Source organism: Brienomyrus brachyistius, chromosome 9 (assembly GCF_023856365.1).
Source record: "Brienomyrus brachyistius isolate T26 chromosome 9, BBRACH_0.4, whole genome shotgun sequence".
NCBI lineage: Eukaryota > Metazoa > Chordata > Actinopteri > Osteoglossiformes > Mormyridae > Brienomyrus > Brienomyrus brachyistius.
This window is the reverse complement of record NC_064541.1, coordinates 29,617,897-29,637,615: the sequence shown is the minus strand read 5'-3', so window position 1 is coordinate 29,637,615 and position 19,719 is coordinate 29,617,897. Positions and strand designations below refer to the sequence as shown.

The 19,719-nt window shown below is 47.9% G+C and overlaps 1 protein-coding gene across 1 annotated transcript; it reads right to left on the bottom strand.

Moving 5' to 3' along the window:
• Nucleotides 1-819: 819 nt before the first annotated feature.
• Nucleotides 820-19,380, bottom strand: si:dkey-34d22.1 (discoidin, CUB and LCCL domain-containing protein 1). The gene is made up of 15 exons (XM_049026261.1): nt 19,173-19,380; nt 14,148-14,369; nt 12,927-13,064; nt 9,814-9,865; nt 9,164-9,236; nt 8,808-8,941; nt 8,546-8,583; nt 8,149-8,343; nt 7,839-7,963; nt 7,509-7,665; nt 5,893-5,979; nt 5,292-5,385; nt 5,164-5,201; nt 4,966-5,067; nt 820-2,422 (listed from the first exon to the last, which is right to left on the bottom strand). Exons 1-15 carry the CDS (start codon nt 19,270-19,272, stop codon nt 1,992-1,994), a joined length of 1,986 nt encoding a protein of 661 aa, XP_048882218.1. The 5' UTR covers nt 19,273-19,380; the 3' UTR covers nt 820-1,991.
• Nucleotides 19,381-19,719: the final 339 nt, after the last annotated feature.

Below are 19,719 nucleotides of genomic sequence, written 5' to 3'. Positions count from 1 at the left end.
TACTGAACATAAACCGCCTGTATTAAATACATACTCTTCCCCCCCTAAACTAATAAACTACTTAACGTAGTTTAAGTCACATTAAGACACTGCAATATTGACATTCATTAACTGATCACAAATTTAATTCTGGAGGACAGTTTTTGACAGACAACCACCCATTTCTGCTATATAAAGGTTATCCAGTACATGGTCATTGTGAACCCTCATGCCAGTTTCAGGAAGCGCAGGGGACAATGCAGGGGACGCCCTGAATAGGATGCCAGTCCATCAGAAAACACACACTACGGGCAGGTTTGAAGATTGTGATTCATGGCTTTGGACCCTGGCAGGGGAGCCATGTAAAGATGAGAAACACACAGGAAACACGCAGCACCAGACGCAGTATTCAAACAGCCAGCCGTATGCACGTGAGGCTGCAGCGCTGCCTACTGCACCGTTTTTTTTCCAGACAGCAAAACAACATAATACTTCGCCGCCCGTTTTATATTAAATGGCCACTAGGGGGCCTCCAAACACTTGCCATTTTTTTTGTCAGTTTTAACGTGATGAATGAGAATTGAATCCAACACTTCAAACAGAAATAACTCATACAGGCTAATTTCCATACAAATGATGAATGAAGCAAAGGCATATGGTTCCCATAGGAGCTGATAAATGCAAAAATATATTTTATTGAGCATGCATCATCCACAACATTGTAACTACAAATATCCTGTACGCAGTCACCCGGTAGCCTCTCCTAGGAAGTCGGATAAATTAGTTATATTTCTTTCTGCTTCTCTCTAAGTAATCGGTGTTACAATGAGCTTTCCAGTCACAGCTGGAAAATACCTTAAGGACTCATGTCGATTAATCAAAACGGTGCTCAATATGACCTATCCCATGGGTGTGGAACAGGGGTGGAAAGTTCAGGTTCAGAAAGTACTGATCCAGACCAAGATTTTCTTTCAACGAAACAGTCGAGCGTGAAGAGTCACATTCACAGAGTACTCAGCTGGTTGGTTGGAACAAAATCTTGGTCTGGATTTGTACTTTCCGGATCTGAACTTTCCACCTCTGGTGTGGAACAGCATTTACATTTATAACATTCCGACCTTCCTTTATCCACATCGAAGGATTGCCAGACGCAAGGTCCAAAGTGAAAAACAAGCATTTCTATACAGACAAGACAATACGCAGAAACACAGTTTGTATGATTTCTGTTTAACACTTAATACAAATGTGTACAAAAGTATGCTGTGCAGAGATATAAAGCAAAACACATATCAGTAAAAACTAATTTCTTCTGGTATCCTGCTCTGTGCAACGTGGGCGCAAGTGTTGCTGAAGCTATTGAGTCCTATATATTAAGCTATACATTACATATTACATTAAATAAAATATTTCAGTGTAACTTATACATACATATTTAAAATCTAAACACCAGGAATCACTGCTGTTTAAGGCTGAACTGTCTTTATGCAATATTTTGTGTTTTGTTTTTGCATCATGCAAGTGGAGATATCTAAATTCCAACCTGTGCTCAAACACAAAGTCACGACACAGTGATTGGTTATGCTGTCCAGCATCTTGCGTTGCTCTGGTAACGCCCCGACACACAGATCTGCCGGACAAATCAGTTAAAAGGGAAGAATTTCAAATACTTTCATAAGCTTTTCAGATTCCCTGAAAAGTGTCAATGTGGAGACCTTTCGCCTTTCCCCCTCTATCCATATTGTAAATGTCATGCATGCGTAACACCACCACATCTGCCCAAAAATGCTGCGGGATTTATTTTCCGGAGAAATTCTTTGTGTTACTCCTCAGACTCTCAGTGCAGTTCCTCGTAGATACGCAGGTACCAGGTCTGTGCCGTGCGATGGATCCACTGCGCAGGTCAAATCTGAAGCGTCAAGACTCCGCTGGGAGGGCTATGGGCCCCAGTGTGTGGCTGGCGGTCAGCGATGGGGTAGACGAAGAGAGACACTGGTCTGAATGCGCCAGCCTCCCTATGGCTCGTGGTAGATGTGCTGGGCTGGAGGGTCGGCCAGCTGAGGTTCAGCATACAAGACACTGGCTGAATGTGGGTCACTCTCACCAGAAAGAGGGAAGCTGGAGCCGCCGGGGCGCCCCCTATGGGTGGGGCAGTCGTACTGCGCTTGCAGTGAGCCGTTGGTTCTCAGTCCCAGCGGAGGCAAATGAATGGCGAGCCGGCCGCCCTTGGCCTGTAGGAGCGGCGCCGGCGGGTCGGGTGGCTGCTCGCCGAAGGGAGTGGCATATTCGGGCTCGGGGAGCAGCGGCTCGGCGTACTCCACGGCCACCCTCCCCGGCACGTCATAGTGAGCCCGTACCAGCGGGGCAGTGTAGCCCCCGTCAGATGCTGGCCGGAAGGTGGAGCCCAGCTTCGGTCCTACCGTAAGCAGGTCTGGGGAGGCGTAGACTGGGCAGGCAGGAAGGGGGGGGGGGGTAAAATAAAGAGGTGAGGCGTAGATGTGGGTTTGAGCCCCCCGCCCACTCCGATAATAACAAAACGGGGAAGGGGACGCAACACAGCGTCACAGTCTGAATGTGTCAATGACATCACTGAGAAGCTTAGGTTATGCACGGCTTTTACAGAGATACATCATATCTAACACTGCCTGCTTTACAGCAGCCAGAACGTGACACCAAATAACACAAAGTCCTGGACAGAAGTTAAAGGATCTATTTGTGATTCTGCAGTAATTCTTTCTCTGTGTGGTACAAAGAGTCTCTGAGTGCACTGGAACGGGCACTGGAACGGGCTGCACGTTCAGTCACACAGAACGCCTTCTGTATCGGAGAGGGACCTCTCCCCAGCACTGCTGACGAGACCCTGACGCCGAGAAAAGCGTCACCGTGGGGGAGGTGATAAGTTAATATTTCAAATATATATAAAGTATGAAATAAATTAACCATAATTATATATGTATGAATAAAAACACTGTACAGGCTGCTACTTACAGCAGTGCTAGGGCTTAGACAGAATGTCACATTCCAACAAACTGATCTTAGTTTCTCTCTTTTCAGTTTGTTACCCCAGGTTATGACCGACAGGCCGTGTTGCATGTATAGCTTTAGGTGCATGTGTGTGTGTGGGGGGGCTGCTTATTTTTTAACAACCCCCCCCCCAAGGGCCTGATCTCTCTTTTGTAATGTCCGTAAAAGACTCCAGCAGCACTAAGACAGGCATGCATACAAATTCTAGTCAGAAGACTATGTGATGCTCTGTCCCTTCCGCTCCCTGTCCCTCTCTCTCTCCTTCTCCCTATCCCTCTCTCTCCCACTCCTGATCCCTGTCCCTCTCCTGCTCCCTGTCCCTCTCTCTCTCCTGCTCCCTGTCCCTCTCTCTCTCCTGCTCCCTGTCCCTCTCTCTCTCCTGCTCCCTGTCCCTCTCTCTCTCCTGCTCCCTGTCCCTCTCTCTCTCCTTCCCCTATCCCTCTCTCTCTCCTTCCCCTATCCCTCTCTCTCTCCTACTCCCTGTCCCTCTCTCTCTCCTGATCCCTGTCCCTCTCTCTCTCCTTCCCCTGTCCCTCTCTCTCTCCTTCCCCTATCCCTCTCTCTCTCCTGCTCCCTGTCCCTCTCTCTCTCCTACTCCCTGTCCCTCTCTCTCTCCTGCTCCCTGTCCCTCTCTCTCTCCTTCCCCTATCCCTCTCTCTCTCCTACTCCCTGTCTCTCTCTTTCTCCTACTCCCTGTCCCTCTCTCTCTCCTGCTCCCTGTCCCTCTCTCTCTCCTGCTCCCTGTCCCTCTCTCTCTCCTTCCCCTATCCCTCTCTCTCTCCTTCCCCCTCTCTCTCTCCTACTCCCTGTCCCTCTCTCTCCTTCCCCCTGTCCCTCTCTCTCTCCTTCCCCTGTCCCTCTCTCTCTCCTTCCCCCTCTCTCTCTCCTACTCCCTGCCCCTCTCTCCCTCCTGCTCCCTCCAGCCCGCAGCCCAGCATAAAGCTCCCCCATACTACCCTCAGCGGCATGGAGCCTCAGAAGCTAAGCGATTTTAATTAGAGGGGCTGAGAGAGGGATTCGATTGTCTTGTCCACTGACTCCTTGGCTTGCTTGTCACTGGGCCTCTTATTGAAGGCTCAGTGTAGCATGATTTTGTGGGGGGTTGGGGGGGGAGGGTGGTGTGGGCCTTGCCAGCCTGAGTGGCCTTTACTGGGCTCCAATTAAGGAGCCTTTTCAGAACCACCCCAGGGATGAAAGAATGGGGCCCTTATGCTGTAACTGAGGGGGAGGCTGGGTGGTCGTCAGGCCGAGTGCTCAGGGCCTTGGAGAACCAGACTACCAGGCCCCTCCAATCTGCTGCCCCTTCCAGAAGGTTCCCTCGTTCAGGAAGGGGAAACAGCTACAGTTAAAATGGTTAATATAACGCCCTCAGTACGGAAAACAAGCCAGCAATAAATATCAGCCATGCCAAATGAGTGAGCTCCGTTTATGGAATTCAAAGATGATTCCAGCTGCCTAATAATAAACATACAGATGTGGGGGGGGGGGGTGTATCTCGGACGGGGCAAATCCAGAAGAGCATCCGGATTTACTGTCTCTGCCATTCATCCCTATCAGTGTACAGGCGTTTCACTTTGTCTCTCCCCACTACAGCCCTTCCATGAAATCACCCTGATCCTGCTTATCATTTATTGTCTCCACATTGCGCCCCACCCTCTGAAGGCCTGAATGCCTCTACTGCTTCTTCGTTGTCCCATGTCACATGACTCGGTTCTCTGTTCCACCTGGAACCAGCCTGACATTATAATAAAACACCGGCACTGTGGATGTTTACGCAGTGCTGCTTAGCTGATCCCTTTATAAGTTTCACACCCAGATATTTCACTCTTCCATTTCCAGCAATATGCCTTCTGCGAGTTCCCATTCTGGAACCATCTGGATAATAGCTACTCTCCCAGCCACCACAACGTCTCGCAAAGCCAACTCGGTCTACTAAAAATGTCTTGTCTCAATTAGCACTCTTACCATTTCGGGGAGGGGAAGGAAGAGGGTCGTGAATGCCTCTCTCCAGGGGGGGGTCGAGCTTCTCACAGATCGTCGTGCTTTTCCCCTGAAAACCGTGACAGTCTTGGGGAGCGAAAAACAGGACAATGGCAGGGTCACTAAGACAGAATCGCCAACAGATGCTGATTTTGTCTCATCAGCTGCCTAGGAAGACAGTACCTTGCGCTAATGAGTCCTTCTTGGCAACGTCGTTTGCTCTGGAGACAACAAAGCAGTGGAAATCAGTGGCCGGTGATGGACCATGATGGTGGTGTGAAGCATTAGCCAACGCCGCAGCGTCACTGTACCTCCTTTTCCAGCGGAGTCCAGCCAGTAGGCAACACGCGCACAAAACCAGCGACAACGGTATGCCTACAGCTAACCACACGGCGAGTCCGGGACCTGGGAGGCACCAGAAAAGCAAACAATATCAATCAACAGAGCAAAAAAAAATAAAAAATGACAAACGATACCTCAGTCCGCGATTTGCTGGTTAGCCAACCAATTAGGAAGAAGTACAGTTTCATCGAAGACAATATCCTTTGTGAGGTTTGTTTTAGTCAACAGCCTTCAAAAGATGATTAGATTGTGCTGAGCTGTTGGGCTCTGGGCTTCCTTGGGGGTGCATTGAGGCCTGTTCTCCCATCGCTGTGTGACAGGAATTTGCAAGCTACCCCCCACCCCCACCTTAGTGTATGAACATGTATGCCCTGTAGTTACCTACCCGCCCCCCCCCCCCCACATTAGTGTGTGTACATGTATGCCATATGAATACAGTGTCCCCAGGCCTGTGATACTTGGAGGGCGCTCTATGCTGGACATGCGGTAATGCAAACTCGACCAACATCCTCACGATATTTTTGTTATAGTGCAGGAGCTACGAGGAATGTTACCCATGAGGATACGCACCTTTTACTATCTCTTTGATCTCCGTCTCCTTTAAGACAGGATGCTTGTCAGTTGTTGGCGTGGGGGCCACTGTTTTGGGTATATTGGCTGCAGGAGAGGATCAGGATATCGGCATTGCCTCACACATTCGATTGAGATTTACTCAACAGCTTCCCCCTCATCCCGCTTTTTTAGATCTAAGAAAGGACTAGGGCTATTACGCAAAGCAAAAAAATTCAATTTAAGATGTGCTACTTTGAAACTGTTTCCAAAAGAATTTAAAAACCATCAAAATTACTTATTAAAGCCTAAATTAAATATCATAATTATGAGTGGTAACTATTCTGCTTTGCTCAGTTGCACAGAAACATCGTAACATCATAGCCTATTAGTTACTTTTTCCAAGTACAGTATTGCTTCAACATGTCAAAAGTCAAAAACATCTCACTAGGCAAATGTTTAATAATTTCAAGTGCCAGACATTGACTCTGGATGGTGGGTGATGTAATGCTTGTGCGTGAAACTAGCGTTTGCCAACAACTAGTCAGTGCCCAGAGCTACACGTTATCCTTATAAAATAGGCTTGAACTGATGAGTTCTAACACATGAGTATACATGCGTGAAGTGTACTCATTTGCCACAAACATTTGGCAGTAATTAAGGAAATGAATTCCTTCAGAGACTGGCTTGTATCAACAAGACTTCATTTACTCAAGACTCCAGAAATCTCTTAATGTCTCTAAAATAGCTTTCTGCTCTATTGTGTATTATTGGTTTTGTTTGCATTCATGAGGTGAGGCAATTATGTGTGAAAAGTTAAATAACTGGTGTTTCGTAATATTGGCTTTGCAGTCATAAGTGAATAAGGAAACTCATTATGTAGTATACACACACTAAAGCCGTCTTCCGAGAAGGCCAGCACGGATCGGTATACAGAATGGGCGAAGCATCACATAACAACATTATGACTCGATAATATTAGATTACAAGTTACAGTAAGCGACATTCTAGACCATCACTGGCTGGAAGGTCAGTTAGATGATAACTGAGGCAGAGATTCTTGTGTTATGGCTAACAGAGACTTCATAGATATTACGAGCAGCTCTTAACTATCCCATTCTTCCCCAGTCCTGACATTAGACAGCTGAGTTAGTGGCAACATGGCTGGCTACATTCACAAATTGAAATTTGTCAAATAATTGCCTACCAGGGATATTTTTTAGAAAAGAATAATGTTCAGCTATCAGTTTTGGATGGAGGAGTTGATAAAGTGCTGTTCACTGAATAATTCTACATGCAAAACACAGTAATGAATCAGAGCTCGAACAATGGACTGTTTACTGAATTTTAATCTTATTTGAATTTCAAATGAAACTGTGAGAGTCATAGAAGGGACCCCACATTTTGAACAAAGGTTCATAGAGTTTTGATGTTTCAACTTCGCTAAAACCACCCAAGAAATATTCCCATGCAGAGCTTCCAGTGAGCAAATGTTGCCCAAATCCCCGAGGACAACCAAGGTACGTGTCAGGGCATGTCATCTCACGGGTGATGATGGAGTCAGAGCCTCATGCACAGACACACCGCAGCAAGGCCGAAAACGAAGCCTGGGCCTTGGGTAGGAAAGGCAGCCTTACCCATGCGGGGCTGGACCGCAGGGCAGCCTAGGACCTGGATGTGCATCGCAGGTCTGGCATGCCACTCCTGAGGCCGCAGCAGGATGTACTGAGCCACTACCGGGGGAATCAGGCTGTTCAGTACTTCCTGGGAACTGTCCGAATTTCCCTCAAACACCTGCATTGTATTCACCGGGGAGATCCACATTTAGGACCTTCATCACAATACAACATGTCATCTCCATCGATATTTGCCAGTATGTATATGTGACACGCGAAATAAAGATTATAGTAATGTGCTGCCCATTCAACACAACATTGACTAAGTTGACACACAGGAAGTGATGTCACCTTCTTCTCCTTACTGACTGCTCCCTTGTATGTCCTCCAGTTCCTGCCATCCTTGCTATACAGAAGAATGTAAGACTTCACATAGAAGGCGGAAGATCCTGAGTGGAATCCTTTCGTTATAATTCCTAGGAGGGAACCGACACCATTATTTTCTCAGCCAGGAGAAAAAGTGAAAACTGAGTTTGAGGAACAAGTTCTTGGACATTCTGAAATGAGCGATAAACGACGGAGAGATAGCGATTTAATTCAGGAGGCCCTCAGAAAGGGTAACGTGACCCCAGTTTGCTGAAAACCTCCCCCATCCCCGGACCTGTAATGCTGTTCTTGCTCTGGAGGTTCACCATCAGCCAAGGACTGCGGTCGTCGCTGTTCGCCACCCAAGGCGTGTCGCCGTGCTCTGCGTCTCTGCTGCCGGTGAGCCGCGCCATCATGCGCCTCCCGCTGTCCCATTCCTCCACGACGGAAGACGCGTTGAAGCTCGACACGTTTAGGGGGCCGTCACAATCTGCCCGGAGACGGAGGGGAATGAGAGCCGGACAAAGTCACCCCACGTCTGACGTTAAATCTGAGAGTCCTCGCTTAGAGAGAGAGAATGCTCCTCCGAGATGGTATACAGCTCACCTCTATATTATTCTCTTGTTATTAAAAAGCAACGCTCTTTAGATGGACTACTACTGGTGATACTGTGCTGTGAATTACTGCCTTACCTCTTTGGAAAACCAGCTTCTTCTCTGACAGCGATCCCCTGCCACAATAAAAGAAGCTGTTCAGCTGTTGTACAGAGGCAAAATCAGGCTGCAATGGGCAGTACAATCTCTTGTATGATTCCCAATTTATCTCTCCTCGGGTTTTTACCCATCTTCGTGGGTACTGTGGTAGCCCACATGACATATGCACAGCGTGCATGAGTCGCCTTGGCAACAGTGCGAATTTCTTCAGCCATGGACCGTGACCGGGCATGACACTCACGTCTTGGAGAAGATGCCGTTGGCGAAGCTGGACTCGTACAGCGTGATGCTGCGCTCCCGAGACACGGTGATGGGCCCCCCCAGGGCGTCTGACACAACGCCAGCATGGATGGCGGCTTTGCAGAGCACTGAGGTCTGCAGGGACGGGGTGGGGTCACTAATGGCCAGCTCAAACCTTTACACATTCTTCAACCTTAAAATAATGTGCTTGAACATAATCATATTTTAAAGATTAATTGAGGTTTCAACCTCGCATCCCACATTTTTAACTCATGTTCCATGATGCAAATCCAAAATCCATGCTGGGGTTTTACTGAATGGATGACAAAACACAAGGCAGGTCTGCATCAGACTCACGTCTCTGTAGCCCTGAGCTGACCGGCCCCAGACGTCCCCGGTTACGTCCTTGCAGCCGGCTGGGCAGAAGGCACTGAAAGACAAGGCAGCCGTGACGCTTCCGGAGCCGCGTTCGCCGCAGCCTCCCTGTTTGCCCGTTGGCTGTCAGACGCGGGCAGAACAGAGCACCGTGACCAGGCTTCTGAATGGCCAATGACTTCATGGAGACTTACAAAAAAACATGCTTAAAAATGACAGGGTAAGATTGAAGAGAGCCTCGTTTTTCCGAAAGCTGTGCACTGGACTTGCCTTTTTCTCATTCCGATAAACAATATTTTTTTATGCTGCAGCTGCCCGTGAGCCAACTGCCACATGGATAACTAGCACTGCTCCCACTCAGCCTTACAGCCCATTAAGTGTTCAGCGTGCTCACAGTCACAGTGAGCTGCGATGATCTCACAGGACAGCGATGCGGAGTGTAAACAGGAGTAGCGGCGGTTTTGAGGATGTCCGTCTTCATTAAATTCCACTACCCTTAAGAATGATCGCCAACGTGCCCAAGTTGGAAGAGTTTAGCCATGTCCCGAATGCTATGGGCGTGACTTTCATTCCACGTATGGGCCCAGGGTTAGGAGGGCGTTCAGACTGCTGTGTGAAGGACATCCACGTACCTGAACTGGTCAGAAGAGTAATGAGTACCGCGCTCCATACAGGAAATGAGATCTGTAATGGGAACAGAGGAGGGGGTCATTTGGGCACCAGTGGTGGTGTGGTAATAACGCAGGGGGTTAAATTCGAAACAGAACCCTCCTCCCAAGCACGGGCAGGCAGTAGGGCTGGGCAATTAATCAATCACAGTTTTGGCTTCCAACAATTATAAAAACAATCGAGATAAAACGGTTAACGCACCATAGTTCATTTTGCAATTTTGCTTCCGTTTTGGCTTGTGTTACGAATACAGCGCACCCCCTTTCCAACCACTTTTTATTTATTCCTCACTTGAATTGTACTTAGAGTCCAAGGAAATCCACTGTTACAAAGTTTTTTAAAAGTTCAATACATGCATGATATTTCCAAAGTCAATGAGTAATCATGTTCAATTATCATGACCTCAATATTGACCAAAACAATTGTGATTATGATTTTTGCCATAATCAAGCAGCCCTAGCAGGCAGTCTGTGGTATCTAGCTTAAGAAAACAGGCTATGTGGTAAGTAATGAGGGGGTCTGGGCAGGCGGTCACCCAAGCAAGGCAGAACAGCCCTTGGGTTTAACTCAGCATCAGCGGTAGCCAGTGACTGGAAGTGCGCGCTGTATGGCGCAATTCTGAAGTCTGGTCTGATGTCCTGGCTCTGAAGGTGGGGGGCTCTGTGGGTGGGGGGTAAACAAGAAAGGGAACAACAGGAAACCCAGTGGATGCGAGCCACTTCAGTCTGACATCTCGAGGCGAGTTCTGGGCCAAGCATCCGCACGCATGCACGCGGTGCCTGACCTGGCATCGGCTGCTGACCGGACCTCGGGTTACGCTGTTACAGATTAGCTCTGCTTCTGCAGAACCACGTGACCAGCTGCCTCCCTAATAACTGGTAGAGGCAAGCAGTGAGCAGGCATCAGAAGATGGTCATGTGGACTGAGAGCATAAAAACATAAAACTTATTTTTCCTACTTTTGGCAACACATGAGAGAAACCATCTTGGCTCTGAAACGTCTAATACGTCTCTGATCGCTATTTTATGTTAAACTGCGGTGAAGCAAGGCGATGGTTAATGCACTGCTTCATAGTCAATGGAGAATCACAGGCCAGCAATCCAGTGCAAGGGCTCCCGCTACGCTTCCTACCACGTGCACCATACACTGGCTGAAACCCACCACCCTCCTGACTGTGCATGCCATCCAGTGGTTGAAACCTGCTTATGCTCCTTACTGTGCACGCCATACAGTGGCTGAATCCCGCTAAGCTCCCTGTCGACTACACCATACAGTGGCTGAAACACACTACGCCCCCTACTGTGCACGCCATACAGTGGCTGAAATCCACCACCCTCCTGACTGTGCATGCCATCCAGTGGTTGCAACCTGCTTAGGTTCCCTACTGTGCTCACTACCCAATCGTGGAATGTCTGCCTGGCACGCAGGGCCATTTCAGCCGCCTACTTCAGCCACTTCACATATCTAAACTGTGAAGGACCGGACTTCAGAAGCAGCATTTCTTAATACTCCCCATGGGGTCAGTACTGCATGTCCTCCTCACTGTTTATGTCCGCTTGGCTCTTGGCTGGACGGTCTATGTCACTGGGAAATACCTATGCTGGCAACAATGGGGGGCATGTACTGCATTTTCCTGGAGTTCCATGTGTGTCTTGTTAGGAAAAAGAATAATAATAAAGTAAAAATAAAAACACCTGAAGGAAACCAAAAAAAGGCATAAATGTGAGCTACTCCCCCCCCCCCCCCTCCCGGTTTTGGAGCAGTCTGTCTGCACTGCTTCCTCGTCCTGTCTGCCAGTCTCACTGCGCAGCTACTAAGAATGTTCACACAATGTGAGAATGAGATACGGAGGCGGATTCACCAGGTGTCACTGAGCAAGGACTCATGGGAGGGGAATGGGGGGGGGGGCGGCAGCAATGCATCATGGGAATAGGGTCACTCTCTGACTCAGCCAATTGTTCAGGATCAGAGTAATGGCTGTTTACCGTCGCGTGTTACGGGACATGCTGGGAAACTGGCGACATGGGAGACAAGTGAGACGGCAAAAGGTAATGATAATAATTGTGACTTGGGTGGGGAGGGCGGGGTTCTTTAGCACGTTCGGTGATCCAGTGCTTGTCTGCTGGGATGGCGGAACCTTCTCCTGAGCCAAAAACACACGGCTGCTAATGAGACACAAGGTCCCCCAAGCCAGCAGGACATGTAGATACTGGTATATAAAGTCATTGTGAAAGTTTTCAGAAGAGCCCAAAGTCGAAAAACAGCTGACCTCCATCCATCCATTTGTGCCTGTTTATCTAATAAAGGCGGTGTTTCCCAACCCGGTCCTCGGGGACTCACAGTCGGTCCACGTTTTTTCTTCCTCCAAACTACCGGCCAGATAGTCCACATTTTTGTTCCCTCCGGGAGCTGGGAGAGACCATAAACGTGGACTGTCTGTGGGTACCCAAGGACTGGATTGGGAAACACCGTAATACAGCATCACAGTGAACCTGGAGCCCGTTCCACTAATGAGTCCATGAGGCAGGGGACGGCAATCCATAACAAAGCTCACGTACTCGTGCATTCTGGGTAATTTAGAGACCTGCATTTACATAAACTTATTCATCCAGAGGGAGGGAGAATTCAGAGGAAATGCACAAACTCCACACACAGAGAGCTGGATGCTGGCCACATCCTTATAAGAAATTACCAGAAAAAGAAAACAGCAAAACCGCTAAAGCACACAGCACATTAAAATGCTGAAAGGAAGCCACTCCATCCACTGTTTCATCAGTGTTTATCCGTAGCTGTCGAATGAGTAAGAGTTTACATGGCGAGGAGGAGGAGAGAGGGAATGGGATCAATTTGGTAATGAAAGCAGAGGCACAGTCAGTCCTCTTTCTGGGAAAGAGGATTTAAGTAAAAACAAAACCGGTAGAGTTGAGGAGAAATTGCATCAGTCCTGTGAGGATTAAACAGAAAAATGCAGCACAGAAAAAGGAAAGCTCAACCAGGGGGCGTGGCCTAACTGGAAAGAGGCGGAGCCTCTCAGTGAGACGCGGTCTTTGAAGCTCCGCCTCCGATGGTGAGGTACCTGGCTGCCGGTCGGTGGCGTAGGACAGCAGGAAGCCACGGCCAGAGCGATGCACACCGGAGACGAAGAGCACGGTCACCTGGCTGCTGTTCAGCGTGAGCCTCCTCCATACGGTGTCCATGTGACCACACAGCGGGCCTTGGGGGAAGGTGGGGGAGGGGGAGAGTACAAAAGGGGAGGGAGATGCTGAGACAGCAGAGCTATAGACCACCATGACCACCATGGTGCCATAAATGAAATAGGCTGTGAATGACTGAGCAGTCTTCACTACTCCGTGTTTCCGTTTGTGAGTCAGTTACCCGCTACGTTCCATGCTCTCTGGGGGCAGGGGAGTAAATGCATGGCACCCACTCTGAGGAAACACCAGCTGGGATACCAATCAACAACTTGATACCAGGCTTAAGGAACTTCTGAATGATTTTCTGAGTCCTCAAACGCTCCCTTTTTCCACCTTTAAGAATGAATACTTTTCTGCTGACTGGTTAAATGGTCTGTGTACATAATAGTAATCCTGCTTCTGGGCTCTCCGGGTCTTTTGGTATTCCCAGATTGGCTCTTGTTAGCTAAATAACATTGTTTTGGGCGGGGGGGGGGGGGGCAAGTTACCAGTGAGGGAAATCTGGCCAGCTGGAGGCGCCATGAGGGGGCAGGGGGCTCAGAGGGATAACTGGCATTCTTGGAGGTAGCGTAGCTGACAGGGAGGGGAGGCCTTACAGGGCCCAGCCCTGAGTCACGCCTTACAGGGCCCAGGAAGTGAGTCTCTGGCCATCTGGCGGCCTTTTACCAACAGCCCAGCAGCATAAACACTCCCACACTCAAGGATTTTCACATCACAGCCACTCATCGGCATTAAACTCGACTGTGGATATTAGCTTAGCATTTATGTGCTTATGGCCACGAGGTAGCAACAGACATCCAAGGCCCATCTTGCTTTGCTTGTCTTTATTTTGGACTGGTCTTCTGTCCCAGGAGTACCCCTGCCTTGTACCCTATGCTGCTTGGGACAGGCTCCTGGCCTTCCTGCACCCCTGCTGGGGATCAGTGGTTGGATGGTGGTTGGATGATATGTTGGTTTGGCTGCAGCCACATGCTGACATGGTAGATCTGGCTATAGCTTGGTGTCTCTGGTCAAATGTGAGTTTTAATCCAGTCAGAATCATCACGGAATCTGTGCATGCCACCCAACAGCTCTGACCTCCAGGCCAGTAGGGGGCGCCTTACCCAGGCTGGGTGCGCCGTTATCGGGCGTGATGGTGAGTGAGCCGCTCCTGCAGTTGGTGCTCGCCTCCAGGTCGAAGTCGCCGAAGGCCAGACGCAGCCGGTGGCCCGGAGGCACGATCAGCCGCCACTGGCAGCGCGTGTTGTTGGGGTAGGTCCCCGGGAAGCTGCGGGAGGCCACTGTGCCGCTCAGGACGCCTGTAGCGGTGTGGCCGCAGCCATCACCTGCCGGGAGGGGGGTTCAGCAAACCCGCATGAGGACAGGGAGAGACACCTCAGAAACACCACACTGCCCTGACAAGGAGGACTCTCAAACCAACCACTTAATTACTGCACAAATGCAAAGCTACAGTCATACTGAAAAACTAAAAATTAAAAAAAACGACAGCAACCCCCCCCCCACAGGCTGGCTCAGAGGTGTTTCACTCCTGATGTACAGGCAGGTACCGCAAGGTGAACTGCTGTTTAGGTTCATAACAAGCCGCATGTGGTCTGCAATGTGAACATGACCGTTTACCACAGACACTGCTCTCTGGGTGCAGGCTCCCCAGGAAACACATTGTCTGGGTACTCGCTCTGCTTCCGGAAAATACCACCTCCTGCAGAAAAGCGCTGAAGATCTGGGCGCTGAGGCTCAGCTGAACCCCATTAGCGCCAAACTTGTGGGGTCTTACCACCGATGAATCACAACAAGCCACAGGATGTACTCATTAATGACTTACTTGACCACCCCCCTGATTGGCTGTGCCGTCATGACTGGGTGCTGACGTGGATCAGGTGAAACCACAGGCATCTCCAGAGACATTAAGGCACTGGGGTATTAGGAGATGTTTATGTCATCCTCGGACCTCTGAGCTCATTACTTCCGGATGACTGAAATAGCCAGTATAAATATGGTCCAGTATCACCCCTTCCCTTCTATATTCTCTGGCAGCCTTTCTATAACCATTTCACACCCATTACGGTTTCAGGTATTCTAATTCATTGGACAATTTAACATACTATGCTATTTTTAATCATGTGTAGGAGTCAGCACTACTGTGTAGCCGTAATTTAGGCTTGTATGTTAAATGCAGACAGCAGTTAACTTCAAATGCTATACAACTGGGAAATCCGAGTTATTTTTTTAAACTCTCTTATTGAGAGAGCCAAGCACAGAAGCTGAACAAGTCACATGACCTGTAATTCTCTTTTGTGGTCTGTGGTCTTTTGCTGTGAGGTCTACGTGCACCCAAAGTTGCCAGGATGGCACAGTGCTAGCTGTTATAGCTGTACTCCCAAACGACGAGGCATCAGACCAGTGTTCTCAAACCAGACCGTACCTACCACTGAGGACATCGAGGTCAAGTCCTCAGTATTTTCTCTGCCACACCAATGACCATGATCCACTCCGGGACACACCTGGCAAGGGCTAACAGGTTTGACCTCTGTGTTTTAAAAATCTTGGCTACGGTCTTGCTCAGAGACCCCCAGACGCTCCACATTTTTGCTCCCTCCCAACTATCAGGGAACTGAGAGAAAGCAAAAACGCGAACTGTCTGGCGGTCCCCGAGGACTGGTTTCAGAAACACTGAACCAGGCCGGTTCTGAACAGGGCGCGTCCCCTCACGCCACTAGCCCCCCCCCCCCCCCCCCCCACCCCAGTGGCCCTGTTTCCCATCCTGTTCCTTCCTCATTGGCCCCAAGCCCTCACGGGAATCCCTGGAAATGCCACAGCACGGCAGGGTGGTCGTCAGCAGCAGACCATAAACCTGTGTCAGTCTTGGGTTGCCGCAGATTCAATGGTCATGGGAAGGTGGAGGTGTGGCCCACTGAGTCTAAAGAGGCTGGGGAAGGCAATGTGAGGTTTACAGGCTGTGATTCACCCTCGTTTGTGTGAGCAATTCCCGAAGCTCCCTTCCTGACCTCTCTCCTTCCCCTGCTAGGAAGTGGCCTCTCAGTGCATGGGAGTGACCACGGTAATCTCTTCGGAGGGGTCTGGTTTGTCAGCTCAGTGCAGTTCGTCCAGTGCCAGTCATACCTCGCATGCTGCCATACCACTCAGTCTGAGCCTCTCTAGGCTTTCGCTATCTGGTCCTCTCCGTGCAGCTAGTCAGATCCACCCCAGGGAGGAGCAGGTAACAGCCCTCCAGCTAACACTCCCACAATGCTTCGCAAACAATGCAGCAACATCATCACTTTCCAAAATCACGGTCTTGTGAAAACTGCACATATTTATGTTCCCCTAAGGCTGTTTTTAGACTAGAATGAAATTACTTAAGCTATTTATGCCTTTTCCACCCACCTCATGACAAATATGTATGAACTGTGAGCTTCAAAGGCGTGCAGCTACCAGACTCACAAGCCAACATCTCTGGCTGGTCTAACAGAAAATCCAACAGAACATCCCAGTTCCAGTCTAAATCTGGACCCCTACTGTGTCAGGGTCAGTCTGCCTGGGGGTTTCCTTCCTCCTAGTATTTTGTTTCTTCTCCTCAAACATCTGGCACCCTCCACCACACACATACACACACACAAGTTTGTAATTATATCTTTGTGGGGACTCTATATTAATTTCTATGGGCAAAACCCTAATCCCAACATGACGACCCCTTACCCAGCCCTAACATTAACCATAAGTAACCAAACAAGATATGAGAGTATCTTGTATTTTTAGTTTTTTGATTGCCTTCACAGATCTTAATGGGGACCTGAAAATGGTCCCCACAACATCAACATGACAGGTTTTTATTACATTGTGGGGAACATTTGGTTTCTACACAGTAATATAAATATTATTCAGTTTGTCATGATGCAGTTGCTGTGGTCCCTGTTAAGTCCTTTGGAAATACAAGGATACCACACAGTCAAACAAGAGACTCTCAGGACATTTATTTCATATTCTGGCCACGAAACGCTGTCCCATGGTCTCAAGGCACGAAGGGACGCAAAAGGAAATACGTGAATTTAGGACACAAATCAACAGCAGAGGGTAAATGCAATGCTGTATTCCAAAGAGCATCAAACCAAGACTGGGTCGGCAGCCTGAGACTGAAAGGGCAGGTCCCCACAGGTCCACGTCGCCAGCCGACAGCATGCCGGAACGCTGCCTGCCAGTAACTAATACCTTTCTGTCAATCTCTCTGCACCAGTACATTCACCTACTATGGGCTTGATAGAGGATTCGTTCACAGAACCCCCAGCCACAAAGCCTTAGCATTTTTTTGCAGAAGTAGCACACTATGCGTGGGAGGGGGGGCATCTAAATACAAAAAACAGCATATGTTATTGGAAACACTAATGTGGACACTGCAACTTCTATGAGACTCCAGCAATCTGCAGGCTGAAACTCTCTGCTGGCTTCCCAGCCAAAAGCGGTAAGGGCTATCTGCCGTGGCTTAATGCTGCTTAAAGCCTCGAACCTCCGTGTCGCTGGTAACTCCTTCCTGACTGGGTGGGTGTCGGAATGGGGGGTGTGCTTTATGTCACTGAACAAACATAGATCGAGCCTATAAACTGTGACTGAGCATGAAGCACATCGCCTCCCTCAGTCCCTCTGGATTCAACAGGCCACACCCCACCTTCCCCTGACCAATGAAAATGCACAGATCCGCAATGAGCTGGAACCCGTGGGGACCACACGGAACGTGGGGGTCAAACAGGGGCAGACTGTGATGTCACAGCCCGCCTGTGAGTGCTGGCTGTGAGCGTCACTCTCTGTATCTTACTCATCCTGCATGATCATTCAGTCGTGGGACGCGTTAGAGGCCAACATTGATTTCATTTGCATCAAACCATAAAAGATAATTAGTTATTAAAGATAAAAGATAACTGATATCATAAAAGATAATTGGCACTTATTATAAACTAAGTTTAACTTAATTTAATGTCTAAACAAAAATTTCATTCTGGAGGACAGGGTTTATTCGGAGCAATCAATCTGCTCATTAAAATTAACTCCACAGCCTCCTTGGAAAACAAATATCAACTTTACACACTGCCCTTGTAAAGGCAGCAGCATCTAGGTAGACAATGGTTAAACTTGGTCTTCCTGTTTTAATGGGGTTACTTTTAGAGCCTCAACAGACACTTGACATCCTTCTGAGGCAGCTGTTTGGTTCAGGCAAAACAACAAGGTCATCTGGAATTAAAAATTCACTTACAAGATGGATGCAGGTTCGGTCCAAAGTGAGTCACACTTTATCGGAATTGCAACAGTTATGGCGAGACCCTCCATATTCAAGGAAGATATGTGTATAAACAATCCCCCGCAGGCAGAGCAAAGAAAAAAAGGCTGTACAGTAACACTGACCAATAGAAAGAGTCATGATTTGGCCATCAGGAAATGCACAGACGTGAGTAAAGCTTTTTCAACTGATTCACCCATGAAGTTTACATTTCCTGTCAGTTTATTTGCACATTAAAACGTAGTTGTTACTTAACTTTAGTTAAAATCTTCAGCACATGAATGAAAACACAATCCACTGAAAACATGGAAGCACGTATACGGCGTTAACTGATAAACGTGTGCCAAAAAGTGACCAGTTAACTCGGATACAACGTAATGTCTGTCTTATTTAGAGTTTGGTATCATAAAATTTCTGTACATGAGCAACAGGCGTAAATAAGAAAATGTATGTCAAACACAGAAAACAACATAATTTATATTATCCAGTCGGAATAAAGACACATCACCAGAGACGACCGGGTTAAAATATAACTAAGTTTTCATAAATATTGTTACATTTTATGGTTCTTGGGCTAAAGAAAATGTTTTTGTCCGATTTAAAAGTTTTTATTCATTTTAATGGTGCAGCGTACCTACCCAGACAATGAAAATCTACAGATCTTTATTAATGTTTACTATGAACTCAACACACCGAGAATAAGTTACATATTAATTCCAGCTTCTGACGGGGAAAAAACGGATGACAGTCGGAGAATGTTCAACACACAAAACAATTGACCTTCATACAAAAACAAGTTAGATTTCCCCCCTCAGTCATTTAAATACTGTGAAAAGGGGTATATTATGTTTCAATAGCTTACCCTCTTGCCCGTGGATTTCCAAAGTTTTGATATAAAGCAGAAGAAGAAATCTGGTTAAAAAATGGATAGCATCCCAAATGTTTCTAAGCGTGCCGATCATGATTCACATGGAGGCGATGTTACGCTCCGAATTCGAACCGTCAAACACAACAAAACCATTTACTGTAGGTAATCAAGCGAAGTGGCACGTTTATCTTACAACTTACTATTATCGAGGCACCAGATACTTTTCATTGGATATGAGGTGTTTCGAGAGGTGTTTGCCTGTGTTCCCATTGGTTTGCAGAAGTGCCAGTCCAAATACTGACTCGCAAAAAAAAACCCATTAATGTTCATCTATGGGGCAGTTTGGAAACACTGCAAACTAACACTAACATTAATAGTGTACTAAAACTAATGGTTTTAGTACACTTTAAGTGAACTAAATGGCAACTTTCGATTAAATGATAGACATCATGACCTTGCCTGAAACTAAGAATGAGTTAAAAAATAAAAATTAAGCGGTATAAATTAGTTTTAAGTAAAATGTGCTTAAACACTGAGAACA